The sequence below is a fragment of the Numida meleagris genome, chromosome 2 (genome assembly GCF_002078875.1).
Source record: "Numida meleagris isolate 19003 breed g44 Domestic line chromosome 2, NumMel1.0, whole genome shotgun sequence".
Classification (NCBI taxonomy): domain Eukaryota; kingdom Metazoa; phylum Chordata; class Aves; order Galliformes; family Numididae; genus Numida; species Numida meleagris.
In genome coordinates, this window is record NC_034410.1 from 30,473,137 (window position 1) to 30,495,669 (window position 22,533).

The 22,533-nt window shown below is 37.7% G+C and overlaps 1 protein-coding gene and 1 long non-coding RNA gene across 2 annotated transcripts in view; both read left to right on the forward strand.

Moving 5' to 3' along the window:
- DNAH11 (dynein axonemal heavy chain 11) overlaps positions 1–22,533 on the forward strand; it is a 120,433-nt gene that overhangs the window by 74,324 nt on the left and 23,576 nt on the right. The window contains 2 exon segments of the mRNA XM_021385495.1: positions 11,775–11,876; positions 21,683–21,856. Coding sequence (XP_021241170.1) covers positions 11,775–11,876; positions 21,683–21,856 — 276 coding nt within the window.
- LOC110393660 lies at positions 11,187–13,251 on the forward strand. Its single transcript, XR_002435089.1, has 3 exons — positions 11,187–11,259; positions 11,775–11,876; positions 12,415–13,251. It is a non-coding gene; the product is annotated as an uncharacterized LOC110393660 (long non-coding RNA).

The window sequence follows — 22,533 nt, forward strand, 5'->3', positions numbered from 1 at the left end:
TGGCTGGTTGAGCTGCAGTGCCAGTGTGAGCATTCCATCCGCATTGCATGGAATTTCCTTTTCCCACAGAAATCCCCACCTATTCCTGGCCAATGTGTGGGTGAAGGGCAAGAGGGGCAGTGAGTCCAGACATAGCTGGAGGGAAACAGAGTATCAGAAATGTAATTGGTTTGGATGCCTTTGACTGGATGTCACCTTGGCAGAAAAAAAGGGGAAAAGAGCCCTCTTCTGTTTCAATACTCAAATTGCTGAACTTGCATGCAGAAAGATCACAAGCAAAGAACGCTGTGCAGCAAAACCAGAATCCGTATTCTGAGCTGAATGAACATACAAAAATGCCTTTATAATTCACTTGGCATAAAATATCATCTTAAGTATTTTAAACTAGATCTAAATTATTTTAAAACCACGTGTGTCTACTTTCAGTGACACGTTATTTCCCTTACTTTCAGCTGGTTTCAAGTATCACCATAGTACAGGATAAAAGAATCAGATTAATCTATCTCTTTTAAAATAACTTGAAGTACATCTCTGATATATGCTTTCCATATATATTTTGCTACTGCTGTCTTGTATGTGGTGTTTAGTGCTATGCCTTAAAGGAGCAGTATACAAGTAAGCGTATCAATGATAAATTAATTATGCCCTTAGCATATAATTCTCCAAAGTACTTTACGTTTATTATATGGAAAAGCCACAAACAACTTTTTTTGCCTTCTCCTCTTGCCTTTTATACTCCCCCCCATATATTCAAGTTCAGAGAGGCCACTGGTCTTGCTTGGTTTATCAGTTTGGTTGGGAGAGATTTATATCTCAAGGAAAGTAAAAGGGAGGACTCAGGGAAATCTCCTGTCTAAGTTCTCTTAGTAACTTGCACTGTTTGCTTTTACATGTTAATGTCAGTCAGCCATAGTCTAGAACAGAGAGACTGTGTACAAACAAAAGGCATTGCCCATCTATGTTCTTTCGCATTTAACATAGGCTTATTGCTCACTCATCTTTAGCACTATTGAATTTGATTTGTGACAACCTATTCTCCACTATTGGTTTCAAGCTACTTTATGCTTTCTAGTAAACAGCAGTTAAATCAGATTTTGTTACTGTATCTCCTTGGTTTTTTTAATTTTTTTTTTGTAATAAGGCTAAATTAGCAAGAATACTTTGCCTACAACCCTGAATAGGCATATTTTTAAAAATACAATGTAGTATTAAAAAAAAACTGGAGATAAATGAATGGCAGAATAAATAATTTATGCTAATGAAATTACTGCAATTAGTAGTTCCACAATGACCCTTTTAAAAGCCACAGCTGTTAATGTCAGGAAGTGCTGTCACTGCTGACCTTATCATAAGAGAAAGTGACAAATTGGAAATGCAGGGAAGACCAATCATCAAAGAGGTCTGTTCGGGAACGATTAGTGTTTTCTGAAAAACAGCGTGAATTACAACCAGCTGCTCTCTGGCTCGGCGTGTCTCCCATGCTGTGCCATTTTGTTAAGCTCGGTAACAGTAGTTATTTTGCCCCATTGAGACAAGTTGTCTCGGGCCACTTCCAGCTCTACCGGAACCCACTTCTTCACTCACTGATTTACAAATGAAATTGTTGTTAGAGGGCTTTTCAGGGCTGCTGAGTAGAGACCTCTCATAAGGATCATGTGTGAGAAGGCTATCTTTCCCTAGGAAGATCCGTATGGCAGGCTGTGCGTGTTGTACACAATGGGAAAGGAGAAAAAGGCTGTAAGAGATGTCAGTGTGAAGCCAAGTGCTGTGCAAATCTGCATAAAATGCCCATTCCTGCTGACTGGCCTTGCTGTTAGAAACATTTTTTTGCAAGTGTGTGTAATATAAGAAGGATTTATGCTAGCTTTGCTTCAACCAGTGTATTTTTTTTATTATTATTATTTGTAAAGCAATTTGTTTCTGCTTTCCCTAAGTGTAAATCATTCTTTGTTTAGTCCTTGCATTAATTTCTGTTGTAGTAATTGCAGATGAAATAAGTATTCTTTTAAACTAGATTTTAAAAGTCACAAGAAAATAATGAGGTTTCTTACTGAGAAAAATGGCAAGCCTTTCTGCATCAACCTGATTGTAATATTAATGATGTAGGCTTAAAACATTTAACTGCATCAACAACCACTCGTGAGCAATTTTCCCAAAGTTCTCTAAGCATTATTGACAATGCTTTGGTAAATTACGTGTGACTTTCCTAAGAGTTGGTGTAGCTCATTTAATTCATATTAATTGATTTTTAGGCTTCCCTTGATTAATTGAACTGGGTTAGTCTTGTACAGAATGCAATAAATAATCATTAAAATGAAGGAGATGTGACTCCACAAATTATAAAGTAAAGTATGCTAGAAGTCACAGAGGACAAAATGGAAGTTAGTTACTATGATGGAGTTAAATAGGCTTTCCTAGTATTTCCCTGTTAATTTAGCATGCAGTATCCTTGCTTAGATCTGTATATGGATATATTTTAGTAGTATAGGTAGGATCCTTTAAAATGAAGAAAAATGAATTTAGAGTGTTCCTTTATCCCAGGAAAGTACACTCTTAAAGCTCCATTTTCAAATATTAAGGAAACGAACAGCCTGTAGCTGGCAAAGTTCCCGACCTGCACTCCCCTTCACTTGTTTGGGGCTGCCCTGAGGCCCTCTACATTGAGCTGGGGCATGCTGCTGGGTAATGGATAGTATCAATGCAGGGAAAGAATACCTCGTCCAGTTCTGTTTGATCCAAAGTTAATGGCATAAAAAATCAATTTTACTCTTCTGAGTGGGAATCTGATAATATTTGAAGTATGAGGGATTAGAGTAACCGTTGTATTTCATTTATGGGTTACATTATCAGGCAGGATTTCCAGACGTGAAATAGAAAATTCATACAGTGTTCACAGAATCATAGAATTGTTAAGGTTGGACAAGATGACTATGATCATCTAGTCTATGACCAACCTTATTAATTCTGTGTATGTAGTGATTGACATAATCTCTTCTTTTAGATTTTAGGAGTAGGGGAGGGGAGGCTGCTTTCAGCCTTTCTCCACACACACATACCTGCTCACGACAAGCTGTAATCTAGTAATTTCTTAATTACAAAAAGAAGACCAAAAAATACCCTGTGTGTTTTACATGAAAACTGCAAATGAAATAAATGAAATGCTCAGTTACATCTTTGCATAGCATCACAGCTTCGCACTGCTACATGAAATTAACACTGGGAACTGACTGGCTTATTCCCACTTTTCAAGCTGAAGACCTGCAAAAATAGTCAGAAAAGTGTGACTGCTGTCTGTTTTTAATAGCATAGCTTGAGCAAATGATCAAAACACTCTGAATTCTAATTTGACAATGACCAAATGGCGATCTGACAGATTGACCATCCAACCATCGAAGTGGTCCTACTCAAAGAGTTGCAGTCAATAGCTCAGTGTCCAGGTGGAGATCAGTGACGAATGGGGTTTTCAGGGGTCAGTAATGGGTCAGACACCATTTAACATCTTTGGTGACATGGATGGTGGGATTGAGTACACGCTCAGCAAGGTGGTGATGACACGGGCTTGGAACAGGCTGCCCAGGGAGGTGGTGGAGTCACTGTCCCTGGAGGTGTTCAAGAAACATTTAGATATAGCGTTGAGAGACATGGTTTAGTGGGGTTATTGGTGGTAAGTGGATGGTTGGACTAGGTGATCTTGTGGGTCTTTTCCAACCTAGCTGATTCTATGACACCCAGCTATGAGGTGTGGTCAATGTGCTAGAGAGAAGGGGTGCCATCCAGAGGGACTTTTACAGGCTTGAGAGGTGGGCCTGTGCAAACCTCATGAAGCTCAACAAGGCTAAGTGCTTATGAGTTGAGGCAATCCTTAGCACAAACAAAAACTGGACACAGATTGTATTGAGAATGTATTGAGAGAAAAGGACTTGGAGGTGCTGGATGATGAAAAATTCAACATGAGCCAACTTGTAGTCCAGAAAGCCAACTTGGGCTGCATCAAAAGAAGCATGACTAGTTGTGCAAGGATGGTGATTGTCCCCCTCTACTCTGCCCTCATGAGACTCCACCTGCAGTACTGCATTCAGCTCTGAGACCCCCAGCACAAGAAGGACAAGGAGCTGCTGGAGTGAGTCAAGAGGAGAGCCAAGAAGATGAGAGGCTGGAGCACCTCTCCTGTGAAGATGGGCCGAGAGTGCTGGGGTTGTTCAGCTTAGAGAAGAGAAGGTTCCAGGGAGACTTTATAGCAACTGAAGGGGGCCTGCAGGAAAGCTGGAGAGGAACTTTTTACAAGGACATAGAGTGGTAGGACAAGGAGTAATATTTTTAAGGTAAAAGAGGGTAGACTTAGATTACATGTAAGGAAGAAATTCCTTACTCATAGGGTGGTGAGGCACTGAAACAGGTCACTCAGGTAACCTGTTTATTCAATGCCAGGTTTGATGGGGCTCTGGGAAACCTGATCTATTGGAAAGTGTCCTTTCTCACAGCAGAAAGGTTGAAACTAGATGATCTTTAAGGTCCTTTCCAACCTGAACCAGTCTATCACTCCATGATGAAACACCTGGTCACAAAAACAGCCTCAGTAACTACATGAACATTTGAGCATCATGAGGAAGCTGTGGAGTCCCAGGTAGGTGCAGTTAGACTGTTCTTACACAGTTCTCTAAGTCATCAAAATTCCGTGAGCTACAAATATGCAGCTGTCATATGGAAACCAAAGAGTAAAAGGCGATGCTTTTAGTAGAGATCCATGAAGTGTTCATGAATTTTGTTTGTAGTTTCAGCTTCTCAGGGTGTGTACTGTCATAGACTTTCTCAAGAATAATAGTTAATGATCCTGACTCCTGAATAATGCATTATCTTTTGCCCTATAGGTAGAAGATCTAAAATTCAAACTTGCTTCACAAGAGGCAGAACTGTAACAGAGACATCAAGATTCTGAAGCTGTGATTGCTAAGATAGGGTTGCAGACTGAGAAAGTGAGCCAAGAAAAGGCCATTGTCAAAGCAGAGGAGCAAAAGGTCGGTCTAATTCCCCCGTTTAGTGCTGTTGAGCTATATTTAGCAGAAAATAAACCTTTTTAGGTGAACAGTTTTGAACAACTTCCTCTCCAGGGAGCATAAAGTCTAAAGAATTACTATACTTACACATGTAACAGCATTTCACACCGTGATTACCACTTGACCTTTCTTTACATTATGCCTTTTCCCAACCTTTTAGCTGTTTTAATGAGATGAAAGAACAATAAATACTGAGCTCATTCAAGCATTTAATGGATGTGGATCTTGAGAATCAGACCTATTTGTAATACAGTAAAGGTCAGAGAACCATCTCTGAGCACTTCAGATTTCTAAAGGCTTTGAGGCTCTAGGTGAATTGAACAACTCGATTGATACAAAATTCCATTCCAGTACATTGCAATACTGCAAGGTGCAATCCTTGCATTTTAAGATTATAATGGAATTCCTAATTTCATGTGTCATCAATGTTGAATCTTCCTCCTTTTCCTCTCAGTTCAGCCTATAAATATTAGTTATCAACTTCTGTACTGGAAACATGGAGGTTTAGTGTATAAGATCTCACAACAGACTGGATAGAAATGCACAGTTTCATCCTGATTCTAAAATTTTAATCTACTGTTAAAAGCACAGTTTTTGAAATAAAACACCAAAGTATTGAATGCTATAAACTAAAGCTCCTCTACCTTTAAATCTGAAAGACTCATTCAACTCTTGCATTTTGCTACAAAACCTGATGTCTGTTGTGTCACTTATCAATACTGCAGAGAGAAAATTTTAAAGGATTCACAATAGATGTTCACACCTGATTTTGAGCTATGGAAACTTCAAATTGCCAAAAACTTTGCAAACAGTTTTCAGATGCTGGTGAACAGGGGGAGATATGTTGTTTAGGAACAATCAAAACTTTCATTCACTTATGTTTTTCTTTTTAAAAAAATATTATTAGCTGATATTTAGTACTTCGAATAATAACCTTGTGCCTCACCCTAGTTTTAATGAAGGGTGGTTTTTGCCACTGACATAAATGAAGACTGGGTCAGGACCTCTATATTCCTCTGCAGTATGCTAATTATGAACTTCAGCCTTTCACTGGTCCGTATCTTTCATAGGGATCAAAAATTGCTATGAAGTTTCAAGTCAAAATAGTGCAATTAATTAAAATTGAGCAAATTGGATCAAAAAGCTCGGTGTCCTACCAACTGCTTTTCTTTGGTGCTTTTCCCATATTGGTTTTTGAGAAAAGACCAAGATGCGATCTTATTAATGTTTATAAGTATCTTTAGTGTGGGAAGGAAAGGGACATGACCAACCTCTTTTCAGTGATCTGTGGGGACAGGACAAGGGAAAATGGCCATAAACTTGAGCATAGGAAGTTTTGCATCAATTTGCCAAGGAACTTCTTCATGGTGAAGGTGACAGAGCACTGAAACAGGCCACCCAGAGAGGCTGCGCTGTCTCCTTCTCTGGAGATATTCAAGACCTGCCTGGATGCCTACCTCTGCAACCTGCTGTAGGGAACCTTCTTTGGCAGAAGAGTTGGACTCGATGATCTCTGGAGGTCCCATTCAACCCTACAATTCTGCGATTCCATTCTATGTGCTTACACTGGATTTAGGACGATCACAAAATACACCCTTCACTAAGCAACTAGGTGAAACACGTAGAGTGACTGTCATGGGGTAGTAGTACCTTTGGGCCACTTTGTTTCAGAGACGACATTCAGAATATAGCATTAATGAGTACCATATTCTCCTGTTCATTGCTTTATTGCATTTGTGAAGTGTTTTCATTGGAATGAATGTGTCTTTTTTGTGCTACATTATTATAAGGCTAATGGAGGTTTCTGAACGTTAATCTTCCCCTATAATTTTTGTTACCAAAAAACCCCAAACCAGTAACTCACCAGCTAAGTAATTTGTGAACAATCTTTGTAATTGATTAAAATACACTGCCCTTTTAAAAATTATTTTGGCTTTCCTGTTCTGCAGGTTTCAAACTGAAGTCCATAAGGATTTTTTCAGTTTTATGAAATTTAAGTCACTAAATGTACCAGAGGTATTCCCCAGGGTGAAGTGTTAACTAATAAAAGATGAAGAGTGGAAGTCACCTTAGATCAGACTTGTCAGGAAACGTAGGGACAGTTTGGATGCCCCGTAAATGTGGCAGAGCTACATATCCATACAGTAATCAACAAGGGTCTGACTATGAAAGTTGCACTACTGAGGTTTAAAATACTGGGCAATTATACTGCTGTCATTTTATGGGCAGTTTGTGTGCTCTGAATGCTTCTAGCCAGAGAGGTTTGCAGAGGAAGATGCATGTGCCATTGCCTTTTAAGATGGGAACCCTTCCAGAAGAAGAAGAAAAACAGAGCAGCTTGCAGCTGGGTAGATGACAGTGACATCACCTGGGGATTGAGAACAAAGATGAGTCCACACTGACCAGCTTTACTGATTTGCCTCCCTCAGCTGAAGTATGCTGTTTGCCTTGTACATTTGAGGTGCTGTGCTCATGGTCTGATTGCACATGAAGGGGCACGTTTCTTCCAGCTTTTCTAGCAATTTAGCCATCATTTAAGATCTCTATATTGAAGAAATTGTTGATGTGAAGGGGACTAAACTTCTAGAGAAAGAGTGAAAAGCTCCTTCATCTCTTTGTGAGGGGAAATAGATTTGAGAAATACTTTTCTAAGCATTGTTTGCAACCTGCCCAGTTTATTTTTTCCTCCCTTAAGAAAAGTGAATTTTTCCTGTATTTTCATTGAGCATCAACATGCAATAAGTAACTAAGTGTAAGGGGAAAAAAGAGACAGAACTGCAGTGGAATTTGTGTGACTTATATTAACTGTTTTAATGAAGAATACTGTCTCGTGTAAGAAGCATTGTATACTTGAAGAGTGATACTTTTTCACACGGTTAAATCCTTAGTAAGTTTAACCTAAGGAGCATTTTGACTAAGTTTTAAATTTCTTACTTTAAGTTAATTTTGATAACACGGACCTTAAACCGTCTTAGAGACCATTAGACCAATCCAAAGCTTTGACTTTTAAAAATACGCTGTTACTCAGATGCAAACCAATAAGAATTGGGAATTTCATCCTATAAACTACACCAGTTATGTTCAGCACTTTTATTTCACAAGAGACAAAGATTTAAATTTACTAGTAACGTTTGTAGTGCAATGAATATTGATTTTGAACCCTCGTTATTTCCATGGCTAATGTCTCCTTGTGTCCCTTCTAGTAAATGTATACATGAAAATCACCCCGATGATTGTAAAAACAAATTTTGTAAGGATATTAAATTCTTATGGAGGCTTGTTACTGCTAGTGCACAGTGCTTGATCCAAATATTAACAACTTGATCACTGTGATATCCTCTTTCTCCCTAATTAGACTTCGTTTAAGCAAGACCCAACAGGAAACATGCCTGTGAGATGAGCATGAGGTACAAGGATAATGATGAACTTGTATAACCAACTTCAGCGCCAGGCAATGTATCCTTAGAAATATGTATGATAGTCTCCCAAATATGCAATTGCAGATGTCACAGAATGCCCTTCAGGGAAAATCTACCAGATAGATTTGCACCAATGCAATCATAATCAGCTTTTAAACTACTAGTTAAAACAGTGCAGGAAGTTGTAGAAGTGCTCAGATTTCACTTAAAACTGGTGCTAAGTGATGTAAAGTCACTAATCTAAGCCACTGTTGAGCCAAAAAAGACTTTTGAAAAATCTGCTTACAATGATATCTGCTTAATTTCCAAGCCTGAAATGAAATAAATGGTTTTCATACATGGTATTTTCTTTTCTTTTGTTCTGCCCCTTGCTTGAGCCTTATGGTTTCAGATTTAGCACAGGAAAACTAGAAGAATGAAGCAAATGTACCAAAAGATGGAGGCCATTTTGACAAATCTGATGCATTTATCTATGCCAAAAAAAACCACAGTGAATGTTTTACTTTGTAGGGAATACCCCAGTGTATGGCCAGAACAGACTATTGACTCCCTGCTGTTTTCTCTGATTTTCTAAAAAGGAGCCTTTTAAATGCAAACAAAAAAATGGGGGAGTGATTACACGAATGCAGAAACTGTCATCAGGTTAACGACACAGATATCTAACGTAAGAGCAATTATATGACAATATTGTGGAAGCTGGAATCAGAGTAGCCTGTGAGAAAGAATTTGAGAAGTGATTATTTTAAGTATAAACTGTATTTAGCAGATAAAGTTTTTGCTTTTCAGTTTGCAAAACAGAGCACTAGAGGATGATGGAGAGTACCCCATTATTATAATAACCGAGGTAAAGACTCTCCATGATGACACAGGCTGTTGTCCATAAACATAAATTGTTTCAGATATACCTATCCAAAACTATTTTGTTTCCTACCTCCTGTGTTTATGTATTCACCTTTCTCAGTCTCAGTTTGTGCTTTCTCTGCAAAAGGGGCAGTCAGCAGGTTTCCACCTCATGCTATTGTACTGAAAGGGCATATCAACATGCAGAGATGCTTTGTGATTCAGAGCAGTAGGGAAGAAAGGAACCCCATATACCAAATTTTCTCTATGGAGCAATGAGTATAAATGTGATCTAGCTACCCAGAGGCTAAAATACTGTGTTAGTAGAAATACTATGTATAGTATGAGACGATGAGTAATTCAGAAACCTGTAGACTTGTAGTGATTGTAGATAGCCAATTTGCCAGCCTATCCTTCTGTCTCCAGCTCTTTATCACCTTACCCCGTTAGGTATGAGGCCTTCTTCCGAGCAGTTGTTCTGTATAAAGTAAAACAATACATTTTAACGTATGCAGTCGTGGCTTTCAATACAAATCATAAAATTCATTATTTTAATGGGTGGCAGCTATCCAAGCAGAACATTGGAAACTGAAACAGTGTGAGGATAGCCTGCTGTAAGCCAAACCTGCTCTTGTCACTGCTACATTAGTCTTAGTCCAGACTTAGAAAGGTAAAGACTGCACAGTCTGATGTCTGCAAAAATATTGTTCATCATTCAAAGCTAAAAAGTTGTTCCAGTGACAAGCTGCTGAACATGATCAAAATTCCATTGTCTCTGTGCAAAAACAGGTACATTAACTGGTGTTACACTTCTCATCAGCCCACTTTGCACCTTACATGCAGAATTGCAGAGGCTGTGATCATGAATATTTTGTCGTATAATATAATTAGTGATAGCCTTCAAAATTACTGCTAATCGGAAATTTCTATGGAATAAATCCACTATTGCTACACAGTTCTGCACCTGTTTCTCTGATCATCTTCTTTCTTCGGTTTAATCTTGCAGAACTGAAAGCCTTCACCAACCCACCAGTGGCTGCAACCCATGCTATTGCTGCAGTAATATCTTCTTACTGACGTATAAAGTGCCCAAAGACCAAAGCTGGAAATCTCTGAAAGTCCTTATGGGAAACTTAATGGCCAGTGAGACATCATATAGGATCTGAGATTAGAGGGGAAAAGGATACTTAAAAATTGGAGGCAGATGAGGAGAAACTAAATAACATCTTTGTTTTCTCACAGTTTAAGTCTATGGGGATAAGAGTTGAGTCTGCTTTGTTCCTTTCTGTGTGCGTTTGGTGACAAGTTTAAGCCAACCTAAGCACCATCGGAATTTATTAACAGGAAAACTAGAAGAAAAGACAAAGGGAGAGAATTTCATGATATTTGTCTCATCTTTAAAAATTTCTCATGTGAGTGACAGGATATGTTTGTGAGGGTAAGTTCTTCAGGATTTAGAGGGAAATAATGTTTTTGCTTTTACAGAATAACATTTCCAAAACAATAACATAGTGCAAGATTCCAGTTTCACATTTGTGATGAAAGTAGGAAGTAGCTTCTGGTTCTCTGAGATGGAAAAGAAATAATGCACTGGAGCTTCTCTTCTTGCAGGTTGATAAATTCTTAAAAGCTTTAATCAACTATGATAAAGAGCATGTGCCTTTACAGTACAGTAAAGTTCAATTTGTTGTTTATGTATTAATTCCTCTCTTTACTAGCACTGATGGGGAAACCTCTGTTATTGAAGGTCTTTATTATCCTAGAAAGCTGGATTTAGTGTTCTGAGGAGAATGCAACAGCAACCTCCTTCCAAGGAAGGTATTCAGTACTTAACAGAATGTATATGTGTATTTGTTTTTTGTAGAAAGCTGGAAAAGAGATGTGGCTGTCCAAATCCTTTCAATTTTCATTATAGTTCAACAGTTGGGAAATATTCATCTCCAAATGTGAGTGTTTAACTCAAAATGTCCATCTGAGTCTGACTGTGTAGAGTGTAAGACATAGAGTGCGTCAACTATAATTTCCCTGAGCACTTGGCAGCAGGATTCTTCCATTCATCCTAGTATGATAGCAGGTTATTATCTAATTACAAGAGAGTAAACAGATAATCTAGAAATCTACTTAAACTTTATGCCTGACTTCCACTTGTATTCTAAAACCATGAAAAAGTTACGTATTAATTAATTTCAGCTGGAGAATAGACCCACCTCAGAATGTACTTAGTTCTGCTTAGAATACCCTTATATAAGCTATATAATTATTCTGTAGTCTTTAGATAAATATTGAAAGAAATCTCTGCATATTACATTGATGTGTAGAAGGATAGTTCTAAAGCAAATATATCCCATAAGAGCCTAACAGGATTATGTGAAAGTCTTTCATCAGGAGTTATTTGCAAATTTGATAATGAAGGTGAGATTAAATTTTTGTCTAATGTACTTATGCTGTGTGTCTTTCCAAGGTGTATGGTGAAGTAGAGTCGAAATGTTGTGCACTGGTCCAGGCAAATACAAAATTAGCAACAGCTAAAGAGAATCTAGAAACAATCTTGAAAAAGCTTATTGTAAGTAGTGCTTTACTAATAAGCATTATTCTCTAATATCTTGAGCCCATTTAATTTTATGTATATTTTTTTTGTTGTTTTTAATTGATTTTATTACTTCTTAGCTAAAGTATTAAGGATATATTCATGTTAAGCATTGTCATTATTTTTTCCTATTGCACAACATTCAGTGGTTTTGGTGATAGTACATGAAGCTGTTCCTAAGAAAAAGCCAAATATCCTGAAAGCCACTGAGACACATTATACCAAATAGATTAGTAAACCAAAATGATAGTTGATACAAATAATTGGCTATGATTTTTACTAAATATATATGCCAAATGTTTATACAGAAGTAACAACCTACTAAACTATAAGAATAACTACCAGAAAGGCCTGTGGCATCTCAAGCTCATTTGTGCTCATGTTTGTCATTAAAATATCATCAAATCTCCTCTGATTTTTTGAAAGACCTCCAAATGCATACACATGTGCACATGTGTTAGAAGTGGAAAACTAGACTACGAACTTTTACTGACAAAAATCTTTTCTATTAAAGATTGAACAGAAGACTGTGTTTACAAGCAAGCACCCATGGAGCACTTCTGAGGGATTATTTGTGGATGGTTGTTAATTATTCTTCTAATGGAGTATCTGCAACACAAAGCGCTCTTGAAACAAACAAAGACACCTTTGGTACCTTGGGAGATGGTGGGTGGAAGGAGTTCCTCTGCTGCAAGCTAATTACCCTGACTTATCAAACAAGACTTTAAACGATTCAAAAGATGTGGCATTAACTGAGTTTAGAAGACTTGGGTTGACTCTTTTTTCTTGTGAGTATTTAGATCTGGAATCTCACAACTTAAGTTATCAAGCAATAAATGAAGGCTAGTCAATTCCATAATGTGGGGATTGTTCTCCCTGTTTTCTTTTAAGGTATCAATTTAAGAGAATGAAAAAGATTTGCTTTTATTGAAACTCTTAGAAACCTGTGGATTATGGTATCTGAAAGTTTCATTCTTTCTTTCAGCAATTCCCAGTTAGTCCTCCTGCTCTCATAGTAGCCAGCTTTTCCTATTCTGGAGTTGCAGATTTAATGGTTACACAAAGATAACATTCATCTCTCTTCTTCTACTGGCCCTCTCTGCCCCTCACTCCCCAAATCCCACCAGATGGTACAACACATATCTTTGCTTACTTGTGATATAGCCCTCATGCAACCTATTCAGATTAAAGCAGATCTACCCTAATGAATGTGGTATCTACATTAAAAAATATCTGGATTGAAAAGTCATTTTTATTACTGCACATACCTATGCCAATGGATGTCTATTAAATTCAAATACTTTTTGGACAAAATTGCCTTTATTTTTTATTATTAATTTTAATACACAGCAGTCACCCCTGAAACTCATAGACTTTTGTTTTGTTTTTTTTTTTAAGTGTCCCTCAGAGGAGGGCACTAATATATCTCTTTACCTCCAAGGGGTAGGGTACCTCCAAGAACCCTATCTTATTTAAAGTGATCTTGATGTTCAGTAAGTTTCCAACTTCAAGCTTAGTCCTCTTTATTATTAATTTGCTTCCGCTTCCATCTCTTCATAAATTTTTCTGAGTTGATTAGCAGCAGTTTATTTTCTCAGCTCTACTGAGTTCCTGGTGGGAAGAGTTCTGCACCACAGAAAAAGCTGCAGTTCCCTCTGCAGTTGTCTGTTTCCTGTGTTATGCTAACATTTGTCACACTGCCATTTATTATGAGCATTTTTCCTAACTGCTTTATACAACTCATACTGCATGTTCAGGCAGGCTTCCTTTTGCAAAGTGAGAGGATCCAGATAACTGATTCATAGAACAGCTGATAACTTGATGAACATTTTTGAGTATGTCCTTAACTTCTTAACTTGTGATTTTCCAGTAGGGATTACTCATAACAGTATGAGCTACCAAGCTCTCAAGGCTGTTGAATGGAGACCATTACGGTCATTTAAATCTCTATTGATTGGTGGAAAATAGTGCATATTGGAAGGAGAAAAATGAGTTGTTCATGAATACTTCTTGATTACTGTATATTACTTATTAGCTGCATTCCTGGGCATTTTTAATCTGCTCAATCATTGAGGCGTCAGTCAGGAGAAACGTTTAAAGAAAAGATTTGAAAGTGAGTGGAGTAACTTCCTTTTAATTACAAGTTTAAATCATGTCCTATCTGATAGATGTGTGCCAGGATGGAAATGGTCAAAGTGCCTATAAAGTCATAGAGCATATCATGAAGATGTGTGTTTAAAAGCCATTGTTTTTTTCCCTGCAACTGGCAACCAGAGGAAAACAAAATTGCATGTTAGCACCCAACAGAACTTAAAAAGACCTAGACATCTTAGAAGGAAGTTTAAGCATCTTGAATTATAAGAATTCTTTGGCACCCACTTCACAAAATTATCATGCAAGAAGTTTCAGCTGTGAGAAATTGTATCACAGAGAGATGCAATTCCACTGGCATCTGCTCCTTAGTGTCAATTAGTACCTGCGAAGTGCCGGAGGATGATGAGAGACTGAGTCAGTCATTCATAAGGTTCAGCAGGTGGAAGGAAATCCATAGGATTTTTTCCTGTCTTTGTATTTCTGATTTTAGTTGAATTCATATTCACTTATACCATCAGATCCAACAGTATGCTTGGCTTTGTTTTAACCATAATTACAGCTGGCATTTGATAGGCCCTCCACTTCACTTTCCAGGCTTAGCTTTTTTCTCCAACTAAACGTGCACACCATTGTCAACAAGGAATAACTTAGTCTGTGGATTTTCATCTCTACTAAAAATCTTTTATGTGATTGAGGAACTGCAGTGTCCAGTCTTAGACTTGAAATCATTTTGAGTTCCTCAGCTGGTTACTTGTATTAATCCACAAGCAAAAAGACATGGTGTTCAACATGGTGTCCCAAGGCGAGGTCTGTTATGTAAACTGCCTTTTTGCTGGCATCCATTTGAGAGTTAGCATGAAGGACTGTATAAATAGTTACCAATGTCTTCCACTTTTCCAGAGTTTTACATCTAGCAAACTTTCATCAGCTCCCTTTTTCCAATGATGGTTGTCATGGTTTTGTGATTTTCGGTTATTGGTATTCCACATCATAACATCATGTAGTAGATATACCTGGTTCTCAGAAGAGAAGGACTACTACAGTCTTCACAGTACTTTGCTCCTCTGTTACCATTTTCCATCTGGAGGGAAAAGATAAAAGCTCGCAGTATAAAAACTTGCAGATCACGAGACCTCGTCCCTTTTTCCGCCCATCTCTCGTCTTGGCCGCACCTCGCTCTCCAGCCGTCTTATCGTCGGTAGTAGAGTAAGGCCTACCTTGATTTTGGGACATTCTCTCTCTGTATTGGATTTATCAGCTTAAATTGTAATTATGTTGTATAATAGTGTGTGTTTTTGCATTCCGATATCTTATTTAGTAAATTAGTTTGTTTCTCCTCAGATTGTTGCTGCTGTTCTTTGCTCTCAGGGCCATCTCCTTACCCTTTTCCCCTTTTCCCTTTTCCTGGGGCGTGGACCCGTGGATCCCCCGTCCCCTTCGTCATGGAACCGGGCTGAACGCCCATAAACCGTTGACAATGGTTAACTTCTTGATCTGCTCCACTGAAAGTTTGCATTCAGTATTTCATAATACTTCCCTCTGCCCTGTGCAGCCTGTTCCAGCTGGCTCATATTAGACATTTTAAAGGCACGATTCACTGTCTAGAGGAGCCTGTGAAACGAGTATAAAGAGAAGGCAAATTGGTGTTTATTGTGGGAAAGAATGTATATACAATATAGGCATTTTTTCTGTGACAAGTGCCTAGATTTAATTGACCTTAGCTGCTGATAACTCCATGTACACAGTCAGCCCATAGAATGTTCTTGTTTCTTATTTCAACTGTATGTCTCCATAGTCTGTAAAACCAAGAAGTCCTCTGATGTTGAAGGAAGGTCACTCCTGATGCATGACCATTCTTACATTCATCTCTCTATCTGAGTTGGATCCAATCTGCTGGAGGGTTTTATCTCACCTTCAGAAGTCAACCTGCTGTGCTGCCCTATCTGCCCTATTTAGGGAGTAAATTTCTTTTAAGCTTGCACAAGGACTCTATGTGCAATGCACAGGAGAAGGTACTCCACAAGTGTAAATCCTTTCACGTTTGCATCAAATCAAGCAGAACAGAAAAGAGATTCTGTCTGTCATTTATGAATGTTAGCTTCTCAATAGTCCTCTCCATTCTGGAGCTAAACAAATTCTGTGAGAGCAATGAATTGGTTGCTCTTCTATCTTGTCTCTTTTGATACAACACTTTAAAGTGACATTAATGTTTTCTTATCAGTATCCACACATCAATCCCTATGTTCAGTTGCTCCCTATCCTTCAGTTTTTTTCCTTGTCCTTTTCCCTTCTGCTCATTTATTTGCCTGTCTCTTTCCGACCTTCCTCTATCCAATTTTCTAAAGAACAGACATTAAGGGCAGAGTATCAGTTGTCAGTGATCTCTGGTCCTGCACTCACTGCTGTGCTGTGCCCCCTGACTCATAATTCAGTTTCTTTCTGTTGAGAGAGAGAGGGGAGTTGTACTTATTTTTCATATGGAAGTTTTTGTGGGCAGCAATTTTCAGTAATGATAATTGGTGCAGCTGTTGGTAATCAATAATACATCTTCAGCAGAGACAGCACAGTAAACTAACCTCCTTTCACTTTTCATGGCTTCCAGAATATATCTTTAAATGACAAATTAAATTCTTATCAAACGTGGGCAATATTGTAATGAGTATTGTCACAGTAATTTTTTTATGTCAAATATATACAAACCAGTACTAGTACTAATGCCATATGTTGTTTTAAATATTTACAGTGTTTTAAAGATGACTGAAAGAAATACTCCTTGGATGGTGATAACTGCAGATCATATATTGCGTGTTTAAATTTTAATATATGAGCGTATACGTTTGTCTGTCTAGTTGAACAGTTGCTATGCATTTATACTAAATGGAAAGAAATACAAATTAGGAAATAGAAAAGAAAAAAGGGGGGATTTTTTTTCACAAACAACTATTTTCTAAGCATTGTGAGTGAAATGAAATTGAACCTCCATCCTCCAAGAGACCGCAGTTTCCTTCTAAAAATATTTGTGAAAATTCTGTTTGTACATTCACATATGTATTACAATAAGTAAGACTATTACATGCAAAAAATAAGAGAGAATGCAAGGTACTATGTTATTAGTGTTAAAGCTAAAAAGTTGGGCCAGATTCACTCTTTTACTACCAACATTAATGTGTGAGGGTACTTAAATACAATGAACATATTCTGTGTAGAGTATGGCTCTCTGCTCCGAGTTGTGGGGCATAATTCCTGGCACTAACCTTCTCACTAACAAGTAGCAGTCCACATTATGGGATAATGTGTGAATTATCCCAGCAATTTCCTAGCTTGCTGAGCTGAAAAGTATGGAATTTTTATCTTTACAACCAGAAGAAACTTGACTTTTTCTTCTTCTTTCGTTGACTATTCTGGATTAATTATTATCATATTTTTTAGATGACTTTTTTTCAGAAGGACAGGATGTTGAAACTTCAACCATAATTAAAATAATTAGTTCCTGTTCCAAGTATCTTTCAGCTGTTTTAGCTACATAGGCATTAACAGAAATACATATTTATATATGATTTATTTAAGAATACTATGTCATCCTGCATGCCCTATAAAGGAAATCTGGAGAAATCTGGAGGAAACACTGCAGCTAAGTGAATTACTAATTATATGGCTGATCCCAAGTTGAGATGCTTTCAGTAGGAAATGCCTGAAAGCAGAGAGAAGGCACATTGCTGTGCTTCAAGCAGAGCACAAAAAACTATGGTTAAAGTGTGGAGTGGCAGTCAGGACATCTGCCTTCTTTTCTGCTACTGGTAAAGCCATCCTGTCTGCCCAATAGCAAATTGCTGGATCTTATGCCACTAGGCTCCTTATAAAAAACTTAGCTAATGATTTTTGTCTTGCATTTTTTTTTCTCTTTGGTGCAATTTTAAATGATCTGGAGCACTCAGGGGATAGTTACAATGTTCTCAGATATCTAGCGCCCTAAATGTGAAGTTCTGTGGGGTCTTCAGATCCCGCAGTGATATAGTTCATTGTCATCAAGCAGAAACTTTTATCCAGTTAAAATCATCTTCAAGCACCCAATCTCTTCCATTTAAATCAACTTTTGGTGGGGGATTCTAGTTTTATTTTTTTCTGAATGGTTGTTAACATGCTTTCTGACATTGTACCAGGAGCTGTAGAAAGAACAAAGAGTACAACAAAACCTTTCCTCAGAAATGTTTATCCTGTGAACTTAAAGGTGCTATCGTTATTATTACTAAAATATGTTATTTGAAACAAAAGCAAATAAAACAACAACAAAAAGCAACCTTAAGCTCTAACATTTAAATGAATCCCTTTACTGAATAAGTCTTGGATAACGATCTGTGTGAGCTCACAGCTTCATTTGAGAAAGCAGTTTCAGAGAAACTTTGATGCGAAGATGATGTCAACTAAACAAACTACTGAGATGGTCAACAGGTTGATCAGGGGACCTGAGGTAAGAAGACTTTGCCTGAACATTGCAGTTAGTGTGAGTTTTGAAATATTTGAAACGTTCCATTAAACATGGAAATAAATTTTGAAGATGTTGTGAGGACAAAATTCTGGGAGTGACACCTGAGAAGATGAGCCTCGTTAAGAATCTTTTGAATGAAGGGGGAAAAACAACATAATAAAATCCCGAGGAGCAAAATGCTCTGCACCACACTGAGGAATACTACCCTGCATTTCTTAAAGAAAAAAATCAGGTATTACTGAATGACTGATAGCGGCATGATTGCTAAGGAGAAATCTCAATAAGTAAGGCGCCACATTTATACATAACTGAGAACACATCGTGACAGCCTGGGCAGCCGCTAGTTAATGAGCAGAAAGACTGAATAATCCTCTAGGTCAGGATGGAGTCACCCTTCATCTGCCTTCGCTGCTCTTTTGATTGTAAATAAGTGGAATGCACCAATCAGATATGTGCTGCCTGTTTCTGTTTTTCCCTTTTGCAGAAACCATTCATTTTCAAATAAGAATGAAAAGCATTTCTGTTAGAATTATATGTATTTCATTGTGGATATTATCTTTATCTGTAGACAAACGTCGTTAAAGCTAACACATGCTTCTTTAATGGTCACTGGCCATTTAAATCAGCCACAGCATTGCTGTGCAGTCTCTCCTAAGTCTTACACAAACTGTCTTGGTTCATTCTCTAGAGTTTTATTCACAAATAAGTGTAATTAACAGTAAACAAGAAATACAAAGAATAACTACAATACTACACCAAAGACAGCTTGAATAATTTTTTAATAGATGTTTTAACTTGGATTTCATAAGATCACTGTGGCCCTTCTTTCCAGGATCACAGAAAGAATATTTTTGTTTCTGCAAATCTCTCAGCAGAAATTGGCGATTAAAAAGATTAGATCAGTTTCTAAGAAATGCACTGTTAAAGTATAAAACTAATAATAATTTTTTAAAAAAATTAAACAGTTCAGTTAAACCAGATCCATTTTTGTTCCCTGATTCTAAAACTGGTATAGCTAGAAACTTAAAGTGTGTGAATAATCTTTGCTTTGGTAGAACAACAGTGCAGTCAGTGGTGTGTAGCAATGTTATCTGCATATGAATATTCTTCTTTTCCCAAGCATGCCTGAGTCAGTCTCTGCAGACATGGCCCAGCAGATCCTCAAAGACACCATGGAAGCCAATGGGCCTTGCAGATAGGTAGCCTTGGGATCAGATTTGAAGGTTTATGTGTAGTTAAGTTTTTTTACAAGACACAAGTTTTTATTAGTGATGTTTTTGTGAAAGTTAAGGGGGAAAATATTTAGAAGGATTAATTGAGAATGTCACATCTTTTCTCCTAAGAATAAATTCTTTTTGACTAGAACAGGAGACAGTTATGTTCTGAAAAGCATCAAGACTGATGATTTTGTCTATATAGCATTGACCTGGAAGCTCAACCATTCAGACTAATAAATCAGGCAATTTATATTTAATCATTAACTAACTCCCGAGCTGAACAGCTGTTCAAAATTAGAAATGGGTCACCCCGGCCAGGATGACATTACAGGCAATCTATAATGCATTAGAATAAAATTATAGTGATTTTTAACTGTCTGGAAATTTATTACACTGCATGTTCCAACTCTTAAACCCTTGTTAGCCAATGTCACTAGTGATTTATGGTGCTTGGGTGGCACGGTAAAATTACTGAAGATTTAAATAGACAATCATTCTATGTTTAGTAAATCTTCAAATTTCAAAGCTATTTTGGAGAATGAGGTGGGTGCTCTTTATTGTTTATGACTTTCCAGTCAGTGACAAGAAGAGAGAATGGATAAATCAAAAAGCACTCTTGTAAATGAATGGATTTTTGTCTTGTTGCCTTCATTTCATGATTTAAGGAAGAATCCAGTGACTTTTGTAGGAAAAAATGGATGTCTAATATACTTTGAAACAAAACTGTTACATATAAATATTGCTGTTACAGCTTTCCATGGAAGTAGCCCTTCACTTGTCACTGGTTGGGCAGCTCTTATGAATCTAACTGGGGCGTGGGAGGCCTTCACACACTGATTTCCTGCATTTTCACTGTAAAAAATTTCAATGCTAACAGTTAAGTATTTTATAGATAATTCCATTTCCTCATGTCTTCTGGTTAACCACTTTAGTAGATACTTCTGATTATCAGGAAAACATAGAGGGAAAATACTTCATAAATATCAACTTTAACAGGTGTTCTATTACTTTGTTTAAACATAGAAATTTATTTTTTAAATGGTAGAATGTATGAAAGATACTTTCTATTCCAAGGTTCTCATTGATTTTGATTAGAACAAGTAAAAAGCTGGAAAAAAATACATTTTGATTAACATCATCACTGAAAAATAAATGTCTGTACTGATAGTGGGTAAAGGACAGTGTGTTTCCCTTCTTTCTTCCTGGCCCTTGATTTACCTCAGTTATTCTGCTCTCTGAAGTATGGTTTCCTGATTTCCCTGATGCAAGTGAGCAAACTGTGAAGAAACATCTATTTTATCCTGTTCCTATTTATAGGAAAAATGTTTCTATAGACATTTCAAACAGTACAAATCAGGAAGTCTACTCCAATTTTACATCTAGAATTTCATTATTTTGAAGGTGACTGTAATATGTCATCAAGAACCGTGTAGATGTGGCACTGAGGGATGTGACTCAGTGGGCATGGTGGTGATGGGTTGAGAGCTGGACTGGGTGATTTTAGTGGGCTTTTCCAATCTTGCCTCCTCTCCCCTTCTTACTTTTTTTTTTCCTGATAGCCTCCTGTCCTTACACTGCCTTTTCTGAATCTGCCCAGAAGTGATTGCACTTGACACAAAGCACCACCGTCTTGCTGTATCTGTTGGCACACGCCAGATGCTGCCAGTGATGTAGTATGCCTGCCACACTGTGCCTGCCCTAAGCAAAAGCACCAACTACTTGAGGGGAGAGAAGAAAAAGTTAGGGAAAAACATAAAAAGCTTTTTAAGAACAGTTCTATCCTAATTTTTCAGATTCAAGGGGCTCAGATTACCACCAGAAAGCATGAATTTTTTCCAGCCTTAGAGCCTTAGGAAGTTCATCCCTCACTGGCAGAGTACGTTTCCTGCAGTGCTTTTGTTTGTTTTTTTTTTTAATGTGAGGATTTAATGTTCTGTCACTTCCAAGTTGTTCAGGAGATGATATTTTCTAGTCTGGCTCTGCAGTCTGAAAATGTGCATTGGAGCCAATCTGTTGAAAACCTCAAAGCATAAAAGAAAACTGTACTCAAGGATGTTACATCAGCAGCAGCGTTTGCATCTTTCTTTGGAGCCTTCACAAAACCATATAGTCAAGAACAGATGGAACATTTCTGGATTCTTTCTCTAAAGTCACAGGAGGTGAAATTGTACTGTACAAAATGGCAGTCTCCAGTGAGGAGTCTGATTTGCTAAAGCCAGTCTCAAAAATTGAAGTATTTGTTATTGATTATAGATCATATTTAGAAGTGGCTATAAAATACCTGTTGCGGTCTGTTTTCCATTGTATACATTCCAGTACAAAATACTTTCCTCAGTTCTTTGAGGGCAGTGGGAACGAGGAGGTAAGGAAAAGAAAGTTTCTTCCCTTTCCAGTTCCCTGTAAAACTCTCTCTATTGTGACAGCTGTGTGATGATAAGTGCTGCAGATGCTGACAGCAGAGACCCAGTCTGTTCAGCTTTTCAGCTCCAAGCAGTGAATACACTGCATAATCCCCTTTTCACCTTACACAGAGGAATCCAGGATAACATTCAATAAACACAGAGAGTGTCTAACCCTTGGAGTTGTCTCCACAAATATTTCTCACCTTGTTGCTTCAGTATTTTATTCTGTGGCCTACTAAATAGTAGCCTTGTATTTCACCAGATTCTGTCACTTCATTCATCTCTCGAAGACTGCTCACACACTATGGCTCTAGCATGATGTGGTGTGACTGGCATAAACTTACATCAGTGCCTCTGTTGCTGTACGCTCTGTGCTAGGTTGTTCTAGTGTCACTGCCTTCACAGTGCTGTCACCTTGTCTTCCTTCCTTGTCC